Source organism: Simochromis diagramma, unplaced genomic scaffold (genome assembly GCF_900408965.1).
Source record: "Simochromis diagramma unplaced genomic scaffold, fSimDia1.1 OVJJ01000453.1, whole genome shotgun sequence".
Classification (NCBI taxonomy): domain Eukaryota; kingdom Metazoa; phylum Chordata; class Actinopteri; order Cichliformes; family Cichlidae; genus Simochromis; species Simochromis diagramma.
The window spans coordinates 1,129,361-1,147,641 of NW_024387471.1; the positions used below are offsets into that span (position 1 = coordinate 1,129,361).

The 18,281-nt window shown below is 46.6% G+C and overlaps 1 protein-coding gene across 4 annotated transcripts in view; it reads right to left on the minus strand.

Moving 5' to 3' along the window:
• Nucleotides 1–18,281, minus strand: part of dennd1b (DENN/MADD domain containing 1B) — a 92,571-nt gene that overhangs the window by 53,882 nt on the left and 20,408 nt on the right. For all 4 annotated transcript variants that reach the window (XM_040015032.1, XM_040015033.1, XM_040015031.1 and 1 more), the window contains 2 exons: nt 2,299–2,348; nt 1,400–1,519 (listed from right to left, as the gene is read on the minus strand). In XM_040015032.1, the coding sequence (XP_039870966.1) occupies nt 1,400–1,519; nt 2,299–2,348 (170 nt within the window). The remainder of the gene's footprint in view (nt 1–1,399; nt 1,520–2,298; nt 2,349–18,281) is intronic.

Sequence of the window (18,281 nt, forward strand, 5' to 3'; positions counted from 1 at the left end):
AAAAACAACTTCCTATACATTATATTATTATAAATGAAGCGAGCCATGCAAACTACTCAGAATGCATAATGAATTTTATACATCATATGTCAAATGAATTAGCATGTCTAACTCAGCGAGAGGGACAGGGGAGCCTCTGCTAATTGGCAGCGAAGCTTCATGCATAATTATGGGCCAAGCGTCTTTGCTGTCGCACTGTGGCAGTAGCCGAATAACGAGGAGAAAAGAGAGGGAGAGACGGCGAGGGGGAGAGGGAGAGAGAGCAAGAGAGACAGAGAGGGAGGGAGAAAGAAAAACAAAGGCCATGGAAGATGGCCAGGAAGGGTGGGTGGTGTGGGGAAGAGGGACACTGTTCTTCACAGCAGCTCATCAGGGCAGCGACAAACCCACGACTGTCCATCAACAGCCACACACACACACACACACACACACACACACACACACACACACACACACACACACACACACACACACACACACACACACACACACACACACACACACACACACACACACACACACAGGCGAGAGCAGCTTTACAATAACAGAAAAAGCCTTTGTCCTCGTCGTGCGGTTTGTTATTTGTTCGACTTCTTAATGAATTCATTAAAAATATCGTTCTTGTACTTTTCCCTCCTCAGCTCTATCCTCAGTCCACTCCACTGAGAGCGTCACTGCAGTGGCTTCTTCTCCGTCATGGCAAAGTTAATTACATCTGTAAAAACACTGTGTCAACATGCAATTACATGGGAATTAAATGATAATAGTCTTTGCCGGAGCGCAATTATGCAAAGAAAATGCCTTTTTTTTTTTTCTTTTCGTGGGTTTGCTGTCCTCATTTATGTGCGCTGTGATAGGAGAAATCCACCTATGAAAATATCAAAAAGTGCTAAACTTTTGGATAATTATAGGCACATCAGTAACATATTTGTGTGGGCAGATGAGACTATAAAATTTGTTATTCTGGCATAGAGCAGCTCAGTGTGAAGTGTGAGAATGAATGAAAATGCTGCCTCAAAAAAATCTGTGTTCACTTCAAAGATCGGCTAATTTTTTTTTCCTCTCCATCAAACTTGATAGATAAAAAAATAAAAACAGTTCTGCAGCGATCCATAGAATTTATGATTTTTATTTAAAGAGGGCAGAGCAAGTCTGGGTTATCTGAACGAGTAAATAAAGACGGCAACTCACACATATTCTCTTTATTTTGATGTATTTGTGAAGAGCAGTTTTTAGTAACCTCGCTGCTTATTTATGGAAATTGTGTTCGATGTTCCTTTAATAAAAATTTAAAAACCTGTAAAGATGCCGAGGTTCAGGATTCATCTTAATGAAATACAAATGTAGAAAACATTTTGGGAGGAATACGACTACAGACACTTCACAGAGCGTGTGTTACCTGAGCAGACATATGCAGACCCGGCAGCCTTGGGTGAGTCGGCAGAAACCGAACCTCTGCTTGCTGTCGATGTCCGTCAGCACAAAGGTGAAATTCTGCCCCACCTGACTCTGGGAGACCCTGGGCGACAAAACGAGGGACACGTGCTGTGCACGCTCACAAAAACCTCACAAGTGTTTAAAACGAAAACACACACATTTAAGAAGCAGCACAACAAAACACAATTAGATGTAACTGGCCCAGAAAGAAGGCCTCATTCAAAAAGGAAAACTCCCCACGAGCTAAATCTCCAGTCAAGCTCCAAATCTGATGTCACATATTTCGAGTATGACTGGTACAAAAGAAAAAAACAGTGAAAAGCTTTTCCAACCCCGAGGTAAATTCCACTAAAGCTCAGTACACGCCTTCAACACTAGATGGCAGCAGCTCAGCTTCAGTAAAAATACCAAGGAGCCCTCCCTCCCTCTCTCTCCTTTCTGTCTTTAAAAATGGGAGTTTTTACCGTGTCACTTACTAAAAATAAGAGCTGTGCTGCTCTCAGGCTGCTGATCTGATTGGACCTACAGTCTGTACAGAAACACGCTCCCTTATATTCTCAACTTTGGCCACATTTGCACTCACAGGAAATCTCACTAACCACAACTGCATCGTGTGGGCCTGTCGCTGATGACCTCATCAGCATCACCACTAATAAAACCTGTGGCTTCATCATTAATATGACGATCACAGCATTCATTTCTGGGTTTGTTTTTCTTGCTTTCTTGCTTTTTAGTTTTTAAGCCGGTGAGCTGGCGTGGACGTCATCAAGTAGTAGCTTATAGCTCCTCGTGGTATGTGCAGAGGACGTGTGCTTCAGGTGAAAGTGAGCTGCGCTGCTTAAATAAAACGAGGAATCGTACCTTTCCACGTCAAAGGGAAAGCAGAACTTTGGTATCGTCTGAAGGACCTCCTGCAAAAACAGAACAGAGTAGAAGGCACATCTTTAGACGCACACACACAGTCGTCACTGATGAAACCCATTAAAATCGTGTTTCCATATGAAAGTCTCCGGGGCTTCCGCTAAACGAGTGCTATCAACTGGCTGAACAAAATGGGGATTAATGTTGAATGTTACTGATAGCAATCTGACAAAATCTCCACATCCCAAACACTGCAGCCTGAATGCACTTAATCCAAACGAATGGGCAATATAAAGCACTTCACTTGGCAGAACAGAGAGGAGTTCCCCCTTTTTCCCTCTCGCTGTCTTTTAGAGGGACGGCGAGGGATCCTCCATCCACAGCTTGAATAATTAGCAGTTAATAAGTTCATCGATTATCAGGTGCCAACGGGAGATAAAAGGACGAGAAAGGAAAGAAAGAAGAGAGGAGAAAGAGAGGGTGGTGGTGGTGGAGGGGGAGTGGGGGGGACACGAAGGCTATGGTAGCAGATTGTAGTGACAATAGGCTAAGCAGCTCTGTGGGGTTAAGAAGTAGGAAGGGGGTTACAAGCCTTCAGGGCTTTACCTCCAAACACCTCCCTTGTGAGTTAGGGGAGTGTGGAGGGGGTGGGCGGGGCGGGGGCACCTTTCCACCAGCGGCATATGGATTTAGACAGAGAGCAGGAACAGAGCGGCGCACCATATGGGTGAGCCACTCCAGACCGGCCACAGAGCCGCCGAGCGTCCCCGCTCTGCCTGCTAACCTGGCGCCAGGTCGCTCTCGGCTTCGGCCAGATTCTGCCAGGCTCTGAGGCTGATCCCGGGGACTGGGTGGCCCTCTGCTATGCTCTGGCCTCTCCTGCCGTCTCCCCCTCGCTCCCTTTCTTTTGCTTGCCAGGCCGGGCCACTGAGCCCGTGGTCTGTGTCTTCTTTGTGATTGGACGCGTCCGAGCTGAGAGCGATGCTGCTGCGACTCCATTTCTCCCTCCCCGCCTCGCCTAGAGACCGCTCGGACGACAGGTTGGGTATCTGTGCTGCTGCAGGGAGCAGTCGCTGACCCCCCCCATCAAAACTTAAACTTGCCACCTGGCACAGCACAAACACTCCCACAGCTACGAGCTGAACGGGCGTGCGTTTTGAGAGGACGACGTATGTGAGCGGCTGCTTCCAGGGTGGTTAAGACTCCACATTTGTGTGTGTGTGTGTGTGTGTGTGTGTGTGTGTGTGTGTGTGTGTGTGTGTGTGTGTGTGTGTGTGTGTGTGTGTTTAACTGTGCTATATGTTTGTATTTGCCCACATATGGAGGATGAGGGGAGGGGCTGAGGGCGAGGCACGGTGGGTGGGAAGTGGTTGTTTTTACTCATCAGGATCTGTGATAAAATCGAGAACTCAGCAAAGACGAAGGGCTCAGTGGCAGTGAGGTCTGTGTGTGTGTGTGTGTGTGTGTGTGTGTGTGTGTGTGTGTGTGTGTGTGTGTGTGTGTGTGTGTGTGTGTGTGTGTGTGTGTGTGTGTGTGCGCACACGTGTACATACGTGTGTACGCACACGTGCGTTACCGTCTCTGGGTGTGCGCGGCTGTAAAACTGTCACACACATCAGAGCTGCCATCGCTGTATGTGCTTGCTGCTATTATTAACCACTACGTACGCACACCAATATGTTGCAGAGAGCCCTCCCAGGCGCACCGCATATGGCACACACAACCAAACAGACACACACACGCGGGCAAAGACACACACGTTCTCCTGCAAATAAAAACATTCCACTTGCCAGATTTCTGAGCCGTCGCAGCCCCGCCCACACCAGGTATCTGTGTTTGAGTGGCAGCTGAGGGGTTGCTGCGACTCTGATCTCACGCAGGACCACGAGGAAGTGATGCGTCTGTGCGTGTGTGATATGACATAAAAGCAGCAGGCATGTTCTCGCTCCCCTCTATCTTTATATTTATCCATCTCTCTCTCATATATATATTCATCAAGTCTCAGACAGCATGGAGACACTGCTGCTGTCTTTAGCATTTACACCGAGTGGACAGGCGAGGATTGTGCGGCACATCCTGAAATATGGTTTCTGATGTCAGAGAAGAAGTCGTCTCTCCTTTTTCAATCATACATGTATTTTAACATTCATCTGTCGTTTTCCAATAATTGATTTTTTCTTTATTCCAACCACAGTTTGTCATGAGGTGGCAGCAGTTCGCACACAGTCCAAATCCGAAAGATTTTCTGGTTAGAAGAAAAAGATTTGGGAATGTTTGTTGTGCTCATTAAAATAAGAGCTTAGCTGCTCGCTTTAGCCGACAGTCAGTGAATTGGTGCACGTCCATTCAGGCTTCAGTTCGATACGCCGGTGTAACTCTGACTCGTTAGCACCGATGGTCACTTCTGTCAATGACACCATCTCGTCCCTCGTGTAGAAAGTATTAAATATAGAAACATTTTTTGATAAGTGTCCCTTTAAACTGTCATTTAGGTAACTGTGGTAACCATAGCCACAGATTTCTGCCTCCATCTGCAAACAAAGTAAATGGATGTTTTAAATATTAGGGGCGGGACTTTCGAACATCTTTTGCTTTTAAGGCTCATTTTGTGTCAAATTTTTTTATTTATGTTTGTTTTGTTGAAATCGTTTGAAACAGACGAGGAACCGGTGTCCCCACTGTAGAGGATATTCTGCAGATTCCACTATCAGAAGTCTTCACTTGGACAGTCTAGCTGGCTGGGAACCAAAAGAAATAAGAGGAGGAAAATGCACCGTGTGCGTGCGAGTGTGTGTGTTTGAATCGACCCTTTATGCCGAGCCCAACAGTGTTGCTGTTCCAATATTTCTTTCTGTTTTAACCAAAGAAATCGACTGCTTGTATGTGATTTTCAGCTCGCAATCTTCCTTTGCCTCATCTGTCAGTCTGTATTTCTTCTTCCTACATCATACCTGCATTACAGGGAACTAAGGCATCTGCAGCTCTCTCACCATGACTGGGCCCTATACCACAGGGATATCTAAACACCAACGGCACAAAGGGGATGTTCTGCCACAGTTTCTTAGTACACTAAGCACACACGTGCGCAACCGCACACACATGTAGACACCCCCACTTGCCATTTTCCCAAGACAAAAGAAAAAGAGGCAGCTAATATATTTGCAGCTTTGCGAGAGGGGGAGGCGGGTGTGAGGGAAGAATCTGCTGCTAGGCTGGGCTTGGCAGACACTGCTGTGTGTGTCTGTGTGTGTCTGTGTGCGCTGTTTATCGTGAGTGGAGACAGGGGTATCACTCAGTGAGACAGAATGCTCTGGGTTCCCCCAGCGGACGAGCGCGCTATCACTGCACCACAACACTACAACAGCGCGCAGCAGCACTGTGCAGCTTTGCACTGCACCCCCACAGAACAGCGCGGTACAGGAGGGAAGAGCAACAAACTTTGAGAGCAGGGCGACACTCTTACATTTCTACTTTAAAAAAAACAGACGTAAACTTCTCTTTTATTCCAGCTCTACCCTAATTTCTTTAGAAGTAATTGTAGCTATATATGGCTGAGCTAAACACTGGGGGCTGAGAGGTTTGATGTGGAACAGATCACAATGTGTGGGCCTGGCTGTCACACACACACACCTGTGCACCTTCTTCTTCTGGGCGGTTGCTAAAAAGGAGGGCGGGGTTTTCAGGATCACAGCGAGGAAAGAAAAATGCAGATGACATGCTAAAGTCAGCGTCGGCCACGTGTTTCGTTTCGAGCGTGAACTTCATGAGTAACATTCACTTTCCCATATTCTTGCACACAGACGGAGGCAGACAAGCACAAGTGTTGTAGAGAAATGTGGATGAAGGCAGAGAAGGAATGAGGGTGGAGGAGAAAAGGAAGGAGTCAGAGGGAGAGAGTGACAAAGTGAATGTCAGAAGGAAGGAAGAGGTGGAGGAGGATGGATGCAACAGCACAGGGAGGCGAGGAAAGAAAGGAGGGAATGAGAAGCAGCTTGCAGTTCATGGCCCTCTCCCTATGCAGCGAAGACTCCTCCCTGGGGGTAGGATGGGGGGGGCTCAGGACTTTAAGCCCCTGCCCTGCTTTATATTCCCCTGGCTACTGCAGCCAGATCAATGCTGCTAGCTACCCGTCTCAGTCAGCCTGGCTCAGCAGGCCCTAGAGCCTTCTAGACAGAGAGCAGCTTTAGGAGGAATGGAGACTGGTGGCAGGCAAATTTGTAAATGTAACACAGATATACTTATATTAGAATCAGACCCTAAAGCATTAAATCGCAGGGCTTTCTTTGTGTGTGTGCGTGTTAGCCCATTACTGCAATTCAGACACACTTTACATTACTGTCAGCTGTTTTCAAAGCATGCTGGACCGTTTTAGTCTTTCACTGTATAAATTCACCACAGCCAACGCCGTGTCCGCTTCTATTTTTTTATTTTCTTGGTCAAAGTTAATTTATCGTTTCCTGGTAATGCAATTAGAAGTGCAGACTGATTTGAAAAGTCTGCGCTGTATTACTAAAGAAAAACAAAATAACTCAAAAATAATGCGGACAAGATGTTCGCTGTGAGCGATTACCTCACCAGAGTCAGGCCTTTACAGTAAGAGTTTAACCACATGGACATCGATTAAAGCTGGGGAGACGTGCTCGAAAACGCTTCACATCTGTGCGTCGCTATGACGACACAGCTACAGAAGTGCGAAACGCGCTCGGTGCGTCACAGACGGTCAGCTAATGTGTACGAGTCAACAAACCAGTCGTGAGTTACTCCAACAGGCTAACAACGTCGGCGCTGAGTATGTAAACGCACACTATTAGCATCCTAAAAGGTACGGAGCCACAAAATACTGAAACTGCAATCAAGTAAATCTGAACTACTATCATGAAGCTACATGTTTACTTCTAAAAACCTGTAAAACGGAAATATGCTAATGAATTATTTGTCAGGAAAACTCATTTTACACAAATTAAAGCAAAAAAAAGGCAGAATCTGAATCTTTAGGAGCCTTCATACACAGTGTGACACCAACGTCTCAAAAAGCAAAATCCACAATCTCTTAACTGTAATAGATTCTTAAAATGACCCAAGTGGGTCGTCTTCCTCAACGAGATGCATGAACGGGCCTGCTTTAGGTCACTTCCTGTGAATCTTTCATAAGTGCAAGAAAACAGTTTTTTGCAAGGTTATCTCGTGTGTCAAACACGCGCTATAAGACCACAGCGCTTTGCAGCAGGTAGGGACTCGGGTCATCCAGCCGGCCCTCAGCAGTCTAATGAAATAGTCAGCAGGGCTGCTAACACATCAGTGCTGGAAAGCACAGTATCTAAACTCACCCTTCCTTCACCTCTTCCTCTCGCACTCTCTTGCGCCCTCTCCATCACCTCCTCTTTTCCTTCCATCCCCCCCAGCCTCCGTCCTCTTTCACCTCCCTTCTAAACCCCCCTGTCGTCATCTTCGATTGCCCCCTTCCTGCATACCCCACCTCTTCCTCGCCCTCGCCGAAACCCCTCGTCCCCTCTTTCGCCCCCCTTTTCCCAATTAGTCTGTCTGTGTGCAGCTACCCAGCCGATCTCTGCCCATCCTGCCGGTGCTGGTTCGCTCACCCGGCCCCTCTGGCGAACATGACAAAGAGAGATCCTCAGTATTCAAACAGACACGCTGCTTTCAAATGCCGAATGGCAGGGTCGACCTGGGTGCAGCTTTAAGCAAAATATTCAAATTCTCAGCCTTTCTTTTTTAAGAATTTGCATGGATATGCATTCATTTGCAACGTGTAAAGGCACAAGGACAGCTGAGCCTTGGTTTGAGAGAGAGAGGAAAAAATAAATAATGCAGAATAAAAATGTGTGATTGCATGAAGCCTTGATAGGGGACAGCAGTGGATTTGAAACTGCTGCAGCCGCCAAGCGACTGGCGACCCGATGACTGCCGTCAGAGAGCGGGTCTGTGATCTAACTGTAAACAGCAAACTTCCTGAACAATTTCCTGTTTGTTCAATGAACTCCAAACTGCACCAGATACTGAAGCTTACAGGAGACTTTACTGAGACAGAAGCACAGAGAGGAGGAGACACGTAAACCCAGCTTTCGTTTGTCCAAACCAAACTAGACCGAATCAAAATTCTTGATTTTTGTGGCCTCCCGTACAAACACCTTGTATGCATTGTTCAATCAATTTTCTAAACCAATAGATTGAGAAAAGGAACGAAAGATTAATCTACTGTCAAATTATAGACTACAGCATATTAATGCAGTCCTTTACAAGTATCAAGCAATCAATACAAGTAACTTTTTCCAATAATGGCTACCGAGCCACTCCATCTTCCTGAATGATTCAATTATTTTCTAGGCAGAAGATAAAAACTGTGGTGGTCGCTGTAAAGTGTCGTCTCAGGCAGCTCGTGTCCAAGAACTCAGCGCCGAAAGGAAAAATGGAAAAGTGTTAATCAAGTTACAGAAAGAGGCGAGGACGCCCTTTGACCTTTAAGTTCGGCGTCCATGAACGAGTCTATGTTGGGGCTCAATGTCGCAAATGCATTTCCTTATCTGAGGGAGTTTCATGTCACGATTCCAAGATGTCTCCGCTTACATTTTCCAGGCAGCTCATCAGATTGGAGATGCCCGATGCAAACACACGTAGAGGGGAATTTTTCAGCAGATGTAGAGCACGGACAAGACAAAGAAGAGGACTGAAATGACAGGGAGACGGGGGAGATGCCAGATTTAGCGATGGAATAAAAAAACTAAAAAATGAGAGAGAAGAGCGAGGAGACGAGCAGAAGAACAATGGGCAGAGGCAGAGCTTCCTCTGGCCGCTGCAGACCTCAGACCCTGCAGAGATTCCTTTCATTAGGCTTTAATAGTATGCTGCCGGCTTGCCATTCTGACCTGCACTCTGTGCCGGTAATAAGAACGGCCTTCAGAGCCGGACCAAAGCAACAGAGCTGCTTGAGAATAGTGGGGGAAGTGGGATGGGGAGAGAGGTGGAGGGGCACATGAGCCTATAAAGTGCACTTTCAAATTGACACGGGGGCGTTACATTTTCACATTCTTGCTCGCTCTGCCCCGGCTGATTGGAGAGGGAGATGGAGGGAAGAAGGAGTTTTGCCCTTCTGGATTTTTTTTCTAATTCCCTCTACGAGTTCCTGTTCCCAGTGACCCCCTCTGGTGCGGCGCGTCTCGACTGAAGGAGGTTATTTTTGATTAACAACATCCCCATGTTGTCAGAGCCACTGCTCAGATGGTGCTAAAGCTGGCAGACTGATCCTGCGGCCTTTTAAAGCACCTACCAACACCTGACAGTCGCATTTGCCTATTCCTACTATACGTGAAATTGCCACCTCTACAGCCGGAGACACGCTTTGGGGTTGTGTCAGGAAGGGCGTCCGGCACAAAACTCGTCCAAATCAAACAGTGAAGCTACCTGCTGTGGAGACCCTCTGCAGTAAACGAGCAGCCCAAAGTACCATAGCAAGAATTAAAAAAAGGCCGAGCACCCCTCGACTAAAAACGTGACATCACTTTGCATCCACGAGCAGATTGTCCTCGGTAAGATCCAACAAGGGGAGGAAACCGTTTCTCTGATTGCTTTTCTACATTTTTAGGACACAACACACACGCAGGATGAATTCAGTTATAAGTCAGTAATAATAAAACACATGACACCCCCTTAACCGCCGTCTGTCCAACCCCCAAACTCGCTCTATGGCCAACAGCTGTAAATGAGTCACCTCCAATTTTAAAGCACTCTACTGGGGTCAGTACACGGCACCTACTGTATTACACCAATTTATTTTCAGTTTATTCCTCAATGGGTGCATTTATGTTACGAGGAGGGGGGGGGCTATTGCTCGGAGAGCGGCGTCAACAATAACACTGCACATTATTCCAGTGCTAATACCCTGTCCTGCTGATGTCCTGTCTACATATCACAGATGGGCTCAGACAGGGGAGAGCAGCAGTATTATGCCTCTGCTGAGATCTTCCACTGAATATATAACCACGTGATGGGGAGTGAGACATCTCCCCCTAACACACACACACACACACACACACACACACACACACACACACACACAGTTTTGGGCCAAGAGAGCTGCATATGCCCCAAACATACAAGCATGGGTTTCATTAATGAAGTGCCAGGAGGAGAGGGATATAGAGAGACAGCACATGTGTGTGTGTGTGTGTGTGTGTGTGTGTGCGTGTGCATGTGTGTGTGCGTGCACTGAGCAGCCGGGGGGGGATTTCCTTCTTTAAGCTTTCAACTCCCACCGGGCTTAGCTCGACTGTATGAACCCTGATGTGGGCCTGCCTCTAACACATGGCGTCACACACTCTCGACACACACGCGCGCACACACACGCACGGACTAACACACAAACAGAATGTATACACTGAAGCTCAGCAGGGGAGCAGTAGTGCAACACCGGCTCCTAAACATTTGGCGGTGGACGTCTCATTGACAGATGTACAAGGAATCTAGCAGAGAGGGTCGGGGCATCGCTGCGTCCTCCTCTTCCTCCTTCTCCTCTCCATCCTTCTCTCCCTTTACACCCTATTCATTTGTCATTTTTGCCATTTCTGTCTCTGACTGGTGGCTGCTGGTTGTGCCTTGTATGGGGTAGTTAAGGGAAGAAAAAAAAAGCATGCCCAATTAAGCCACATTGCTGTGCGTGTGATAGCTCTCCTGGCAACAGCGGTATGCAGTTCGGGTGAGCCTGTCGTCTACAACCATTAAAAAAAGAGGCTTTCCTGGTTGACAGGAGCAACCTGTTTGCAAGTGTAAAGCATTCGTTTCCTCATCTGTGAGTTCGGCCATAACACACAAAGAGTTTTGCAGGATTTTTTAGAGCAGATGAGAATCTGAGGGTCTCTTTAAAGCCAGTTTGCATACGTTCAAGCTGGGAACTCATCGGCTGCAGTCGGCAGACTCTGGAGATTACGGCCGGTATTTGGGGACTTCTGGGTAGCCAGGCCAAGACTTCCTGTTTCAAGAGGAGGTCACAGGTTTACGACCGCAGATAAATTTATCATCAGACGATAGCAAGCACCAGACATCCATGGATGTTCATTTCTGGGCTAAAAGAGAAAAAAATGACTCGTTTCTGCCTAAATTTAGTCGGGAGGTGAAAGGACGCTGTTGAAAAGTGGAGGGCTTCAAGTTTAATGGCAGCACAACCAATTACTGTCTGGAAATTATCACTGTGATTATTATAGCTGAGTATATGTACATGAGCTGGTTCGCATGGGTCTCGTTCTTTTGACTGTCCAGAGTCTGTCTGGCTGCGACTCTGCTGGGACTCTGAGGAGCATCCTTTCAGTGTTCAAACACATTTAATGGCGTCTTTTTCTAAACGTCCTAAAAGAAAAGCCGTAAACTTTTTATCCAACGTTGTGTTGACAGCAGGCAAAAATCGGCTTTTTGGCGTCTCTTCAAAAACAACCAAAGCTCGTCCAGACACGGCGGCTCAACACAAAATGCGACGACGGAGATTCATGTGCAGAACCTGTTTGGAGATAGCAGCGCGTTACCCTGAACAAAGACCTCCGATGACCCGTGCAGCAGGAGGTGGAAGGATGTTTTGTCACGTCGCTAAAACTCTCCCAGTTCCCCGTTTCTAAATTTCTGTTCCCTCGCCGTGGCCACGTGTGCAACAGCTGCCTCCAGCACCGCTTCCCGGCTTGCACGTATAAAATGGAGGAATATAATGAACCTACTAGTTTATTCTTCCTAAAGTGAATTCAGATAATGTACAGATTAACTGCATACATCTGTGTATGTAGCTGAATCCACTACTCTTCACTTGCAGGTTGGGAAACAGCCAACAGTTCTTTCCTACCGATTTCTCTTCGCCAGTCATTCGCCGATATCGGAGAGATGTGAGCAACGGGGCGTGAAAACACTTCCCCTGCTCTCCTTTTCCCTCTCTACTACTCTTCTTCTCCCAGGAAGGCAGCCCAGAGGTCAGTGCAATCAAGACCCATGAGCAACAAAGGGCCCCTAGTTAGGCGTCCAGCTCAGTGCCTGAGCCAAAGGCCAGCTTAGTGGGGCGAGACTGTCCATTAGGCAAGACCCTGGAACACCCGAGGGATGTGAGGTGAAAAGGGTTAGAAGGAAGAATAAAAACAGTATCAACCCAGTCGCACACACACACATATTCTCAAAGACATACACAGATCATATGAGGCCTTGTTTGACACTGCTGTCAGGGTGCAGTGAAGGGGAAAGACAAGGCCCTGTGACACGCTGAGCATCTCACACACACACACACACACACACACACACACACACACACACACACACACACACACACACACACACTTACACCTCTCCATACGTGTAAACCCAAAGAAGGTAATAATTCCCATGTTTTTACAGACTTTCACAACAGATTCCCGCAGGTTTCAGAGCTGACCATGTGATCTACAACCTCCGTCGCCGTCTTCTCCTTTTACACTGATCTAATTCAAACTTTCCTGTTATTATATCCATCTGTTCTCCTACTGCTTTTCTATTTTGCTCCACTGGGCATCAACCGACAGCAACGCATCATCGTCTTGAAGCATGTCTGGGCCCTGCCACCCAACCTTCGCACACCCACAAGGACTCCTTCACCACCGCTCTCGCCCACTTTATCCTCTTCTCCTTGGGGTCAACCCTCAGTTCCCTCAGGGCTGAAGTCACCAATCATGTCCACCGGTTCCTACGCTTTACCTCCATCCCTCAGACCGCCGCTGTCTCACCAATCCAATCGACCTCCCTTTCCCTGCCTCCCCCACCCAGGGCCAAGTCCACAGAACTGTGGCCACCAATCACGGCGTGTCAGGCAGCCGGTCCTGATGGAGCACGGTGTCAGAGCAACGCTGAAAGCTGCCGAGGATGAAGCCTCGAGAGACCGCTGCCTCTCTTCGCTCTTTTTCTTCCTCTGTCTGTCCCTCCCCTTCTTCCTGTCTGGCTGATGACTCGGCGAGCTTTCCAGCAGAGACAGATATACGGGACTGTGCGACGGGGAAACACGTCAAGTTTAGCCTGAAGTCATGACATCTCGGTGACAACGGTGGTCACAATTAAAGAACCACAAAGACAATAGCTCTATAAGGCTTTCCATGTCAGGGTGAAAATAACCCAGTCATCTTTACACTGGGATGAACAACAACATTACAGTTTACACTCTCATTAATATTAAATTAAATCATTGCAAATGCAGAAGCAGTGTGTAGTACTGTACACTTTCTGTATCGACTGTATCAGGCAGACATGTTTGTGAATAATCTTTAGCTGACTGAGGTTTGTGGGCATTTGCCCTCATTTCAGTTTGAGTGCGTCCTCGCAGCACTTTCATCTTTCTTCCCCGTTTCAGCCGTTCGGTCGTAGATCTGCTGCTGTGCTCGCCGTCATTTCCTGTTTTATGACCCAATTTTAGGCCATACTTTAACTGTCTTAATACAAAGAGGTTCATGGTCAACTCAACGACTCCAACAAGCCCAGATCACCTCCTCTCCTCACACCACCGTGCTCGACGATTGGTGCGAGGTGCTGGTATGCCGTAAGGGTGGGAGATTGGACGAATATATCGACAATCGGCGATAGGCCGAGCCCTTCGCCCATCGTTTTTCAAGAGCCATTTAATTATTTGTCCAAGAGTAAGTTTGCTAATAAGGTTGGTTGAAGCTAAGAGAAGCAGTCAACGGAAAAAATAACAGAAAAAACAGAAAAAAAACAGAATGGAGAGGAGGGAAACAAGAAATACACGATTAAACAAAAAAGTGGTCTCTTCCAGCACACGTTAAAAAAAATCTCTGATGTAAGGTTCAGTCTTTTGTGTGATTCGGCACATTTTAAAAAAAAAGAAAGAAAAAAATCCAAAAAGTAGCTGCATTATAAATCTCATCTCTCTCGTCTACATTAATCCTGAAACAAAGAAGAAGAGAAGGTAAAATGTTCCCTCCAAACAAAGCTTAGAAATTCTAAATGCGCAAATCAGCCCATCAGGTTACGTTGCTCCGCCCATTAAAAAGTCGCCTATCATCGGTTATTTATGGAAGCCTGTTTCCGCCACTAAAAAATAAAAAACAAATCCATAACTCAAAATTCTGAGTTATTTTCTGGAAATTCGAGCTAATGAGTCGAAATTTCGAGTTATAGATAATTTTTTTTTTTGGCAGAAACGGGCTTCCATAGGTTATCGGACCGACGATTGTTGGTTGGAAAAGTTTTATATATCGCCAAACCGTAATATGCCGTGTTTGGTTCATGCCAAACGTAGAGGCGTATCATGACCAAACGTCAACCTTGGACATCCATCCTTCGATCGGATGAAATTTTGCAAACCTGAGCTGTGAATCCACACAAAGACACAGCAGGTCTGTGCCGAGGAAACACAGCGCATTTTAACTTAAAACTGCATGGCAGCAAAAGAAACGCACACAGTGAAGAGGAAAAGTGCATTACTATAATTTCTCCACAGAATAAGTCCCAGAATGCATTTAATAAAAACGTGATTTCTACATAGCGATGTATCAAAGCACAGATATTTCCTTAAAATCGAATTTGAACCGCAGCCTTGGCATAAATGAAAAACAGCATGTTTTACAGTCAACTCGATGCAGTTTGTAGCAGGAAGATCAAAGCTTCCTTATTACAGTAAAATGTGTGGAATAGCCACGGAGAGTTAACATCAACCTTAATAGTTAAAAGAAGGCCTTGCAGTAAAAACTATTCATAATTCAATATTTCCTTTATTTCTCTCTTGATATTATGCTGAAACCAGAGTGGATGAAAAAAAAAAAAAGATACTGCGTGTGTATAATTTGCAATTTCATGCAACAGTGGCTCATGAGGGGAAATACGAGAGAAGGATTGTGGAAACGTGAAGGCTGATGAACCAGAGGGGAGCGTAAGGAGAGGACGGACAGATCTGTGTGCAGAGATGGAGGTGATGTGACAGTCGCAACAAGACAGAAAAGAACATCATTACAAACACAAGATAAGACCACTCAGGAAATCGACTCAGCCGTGGATTTCCTGAGAATAACAACAACTAGTTTCAGTTGCCACAATCATCTTCAGCAGGTATGAAACAGCCCAACACAAACCTTTAAGCATACGTGCAAATATCTATTATTAGTGAAAAAGGAAAACAATTCTCTTGATATCAAATGGTATGGATAACAGAAACACTCCCACTGGGGGGATGCTGGGTCAATTTGGATTTGTTTCGAAGTTACTAAAAATAAATCTGATTTTTCCAACCAATCGCTGTCCAGGTAAGTGGACTGGTGGAGATGCATCGACTCTGCTCTGCTGTGGGATCCTTGTCTCATCGTTTTTCCAGACTTGCATAAATTTAAGTCTTAAACTTCTCGTTCCCCGAGATGATTCATGCGTTTCATTTTATGCAAAGCTTAAAGGGCTCGACTACGTGACTATTTGTTAAACTGGTTAACTAATTAAACAGAGTGAAAGTAAAAACAAGGAAATAAAACTGCAGCGTTGGAGATGGAAAACTGAGTTTTACACTCGAAAGCAGAGCAATTTGCAGAAGGGAGTGTCCGAGTGACTAACTTCACATTTTGAAATATGGCGGAGCTGCAGACAGTTTCTGCAAGTTGGTCCTCTGTTGGTGGAACTTGCTGAGTGTTTATCATATTATCCTCTGTTCTTTACACAGAAGTGGGCCTTCTATACCACACTGTGGTGTGTGTGTGTGTGTGTGTGTGTGTGTGTGTGTGTGTGTGTGTGTGTGTGTGTGTGTGTGTTTTCCACTACTTTGGGATGAGATCTGAGAGGAAACGGACAGATTTCCATCTGTCTGCTTCATTTGCAAAAAAGAAGAAAAAAAAAGTCCTTCTTATGATTCAAATATATGCTTTAGCCACCTCTCTCCCCTCCCTCCCTCCCTCTCCCTCCCTCCCTCCTCCCCTCCCTCCCTTCCGCTCTCTCTTCCATCTCTGCTTCTCTCTGTCCAAATGGCATCTGTGGATGACCAGGGCACAAGTCTCAGGGGTTGATAGAGAAGTCGTGTTGGGGGGAGAGAAGGAGCGAGCACCTCTCGCTTCACATTTCCCTAGCACCACCCCGGCATGCCAGCCAGCCTGCAGTCTGTTCTCCTTTGAGCTTTCTATTCTACCACTGAACAGGAGAAAAAAATCAATTCATATTTCCATAATCCACACTCCTGTCTGTCTGCATGTCTTTGCCTCTCCCCCTCCTTCCATCCCACTCTCTCTCCCTCTCTCCCTCTTCCTCTCTCTACCCCTTCTCCCCTGGGGTAGACTAACCCCTCCACCCTGATCCTACGGCCTACAAATGTCATTACGCTGAGCAACAATAACGGCCTAAACAAAAGGAGGCCTCGCTCTGAGCTGCGAGCCCCTCTGCAGAGATCGCTGGCTGCTGCCGCCATATGCCGGCCAGCTCGGGCCACAGAAAGAGAGCGAGACTGTGGCTACAGAGGACTCCAGCCTTCAGAGCCACAAAGGAGGAAAGGAGCCTTAATCCTGGTAATGAGGCCCGTGAATACAGCCTTTATGTATACGGGGGAAAGGGCCAATCCCTCTGTACACAGCAGGCTAACTGGCCATCTTAAGGGCCATCTTATCCACACAAACGATCTGGTCGACAACAGAATGAAAGAAAAGCGAGGTTGCGGGGGGCTAAAAAGGACAGCCACGCTGGAGAGGATGCACGAGGCCCGCGTCAACACAAAAACCGTGTTGGCCCTATGTTTACGTCTTCATTTCAGTTCCCCCCCTTCGCTTCCATTTCCTGTTCTTCCCTCTGCAAGTGTGTAATTTCTTGCTCGCTCTCCCATTCCCTCACTGCCTTTACCTCTTACTCTGATAGCACGCTCTGGTTCTTGTGGGGCAGGCAGACATCGCCTGAAGCATCTTTCTACAACTCAGTTTATTTCTCAAAGTGGATCAGAGAGGCAGGAGAGCTGTTTAAACTCACTAGCTATGCTGCTGTGTTGAAGTCTATCGTAACCTTCGCCACATATTGGAGTCTATCAGCTACACGTCTGTTTATTCCCTCCTCTCAGCTGACAGGCTGCCCAAAGTCATCCGTCCAGCCACCCGGCTCCAGGATCTGCTCTGTGGTTGCTTTTAGCACCGAACACAATGTACAGCCCGTCCTGTCTTCTCTCTCTCAGCCTCCGCTCGCCGATGATGGGCACACGCACGTTGTTAAAGGCTGCGTTACTGTTTTGATCAAGTTGGGTTTAAACTGTAAAGGCGAATCGACAATAGAGCAAACACGACACCCCGCTGGGCTGCTGTGTTTTTCTGAGGGTAAAGAGACTTTTAAATGAAACGATATTTAATCCAGAGTTCACAATTTCCCCGTGAGAAGCTGAGAAAAGCTGTGACTAGCATTAGGAAGGTTTTCAGGTCACATTCACTCCCTCATTGGTTCTTATTTGAACCAATGAGGGAGTGATGAGGCTCGGGGACCGAAGGCGTCCCAGGAGAGAGCGCGGCACTGGATTTTAACCAAAAACAACGTGTATTTGATGTGAACCTGTGGTTAATGTCTGCCATATAGCACTGGTGCATCCTTAGAGCGAACCCAGGATTGAGCGGCTGGACGTTTGGACAGACTCAGACTTCAAACGGTTAAAGTTTGCAGCCCGTTCGAACCTGTGATCACCTGACTGCTTAACTTCATCGCACAAATGGTTTCCCCACGTTCTCTGCTTTGGTGAGAAACTCCATTAAAGTGAAGAAAAATAAATAAAGTCGGAGTATGATTTGGAATTTAAGTGACAAACTGGTAACAGACACCAACCCTCCGAGTGATTTTCATCAGAACGCTGAGCCAAAGAGCACAAAGCAGATGTTTTATTTTTAATTCTGATTTCGAATGAACACAATAAATGGAAACAAAAGGCAAACAGGAGGACAATGAGACACCGAGAGGAAAACAGAGGTGCGCATTCCTGTCACGGTTGCATGATAATTACTGATTCGTCAGTTATTGAAGACCTG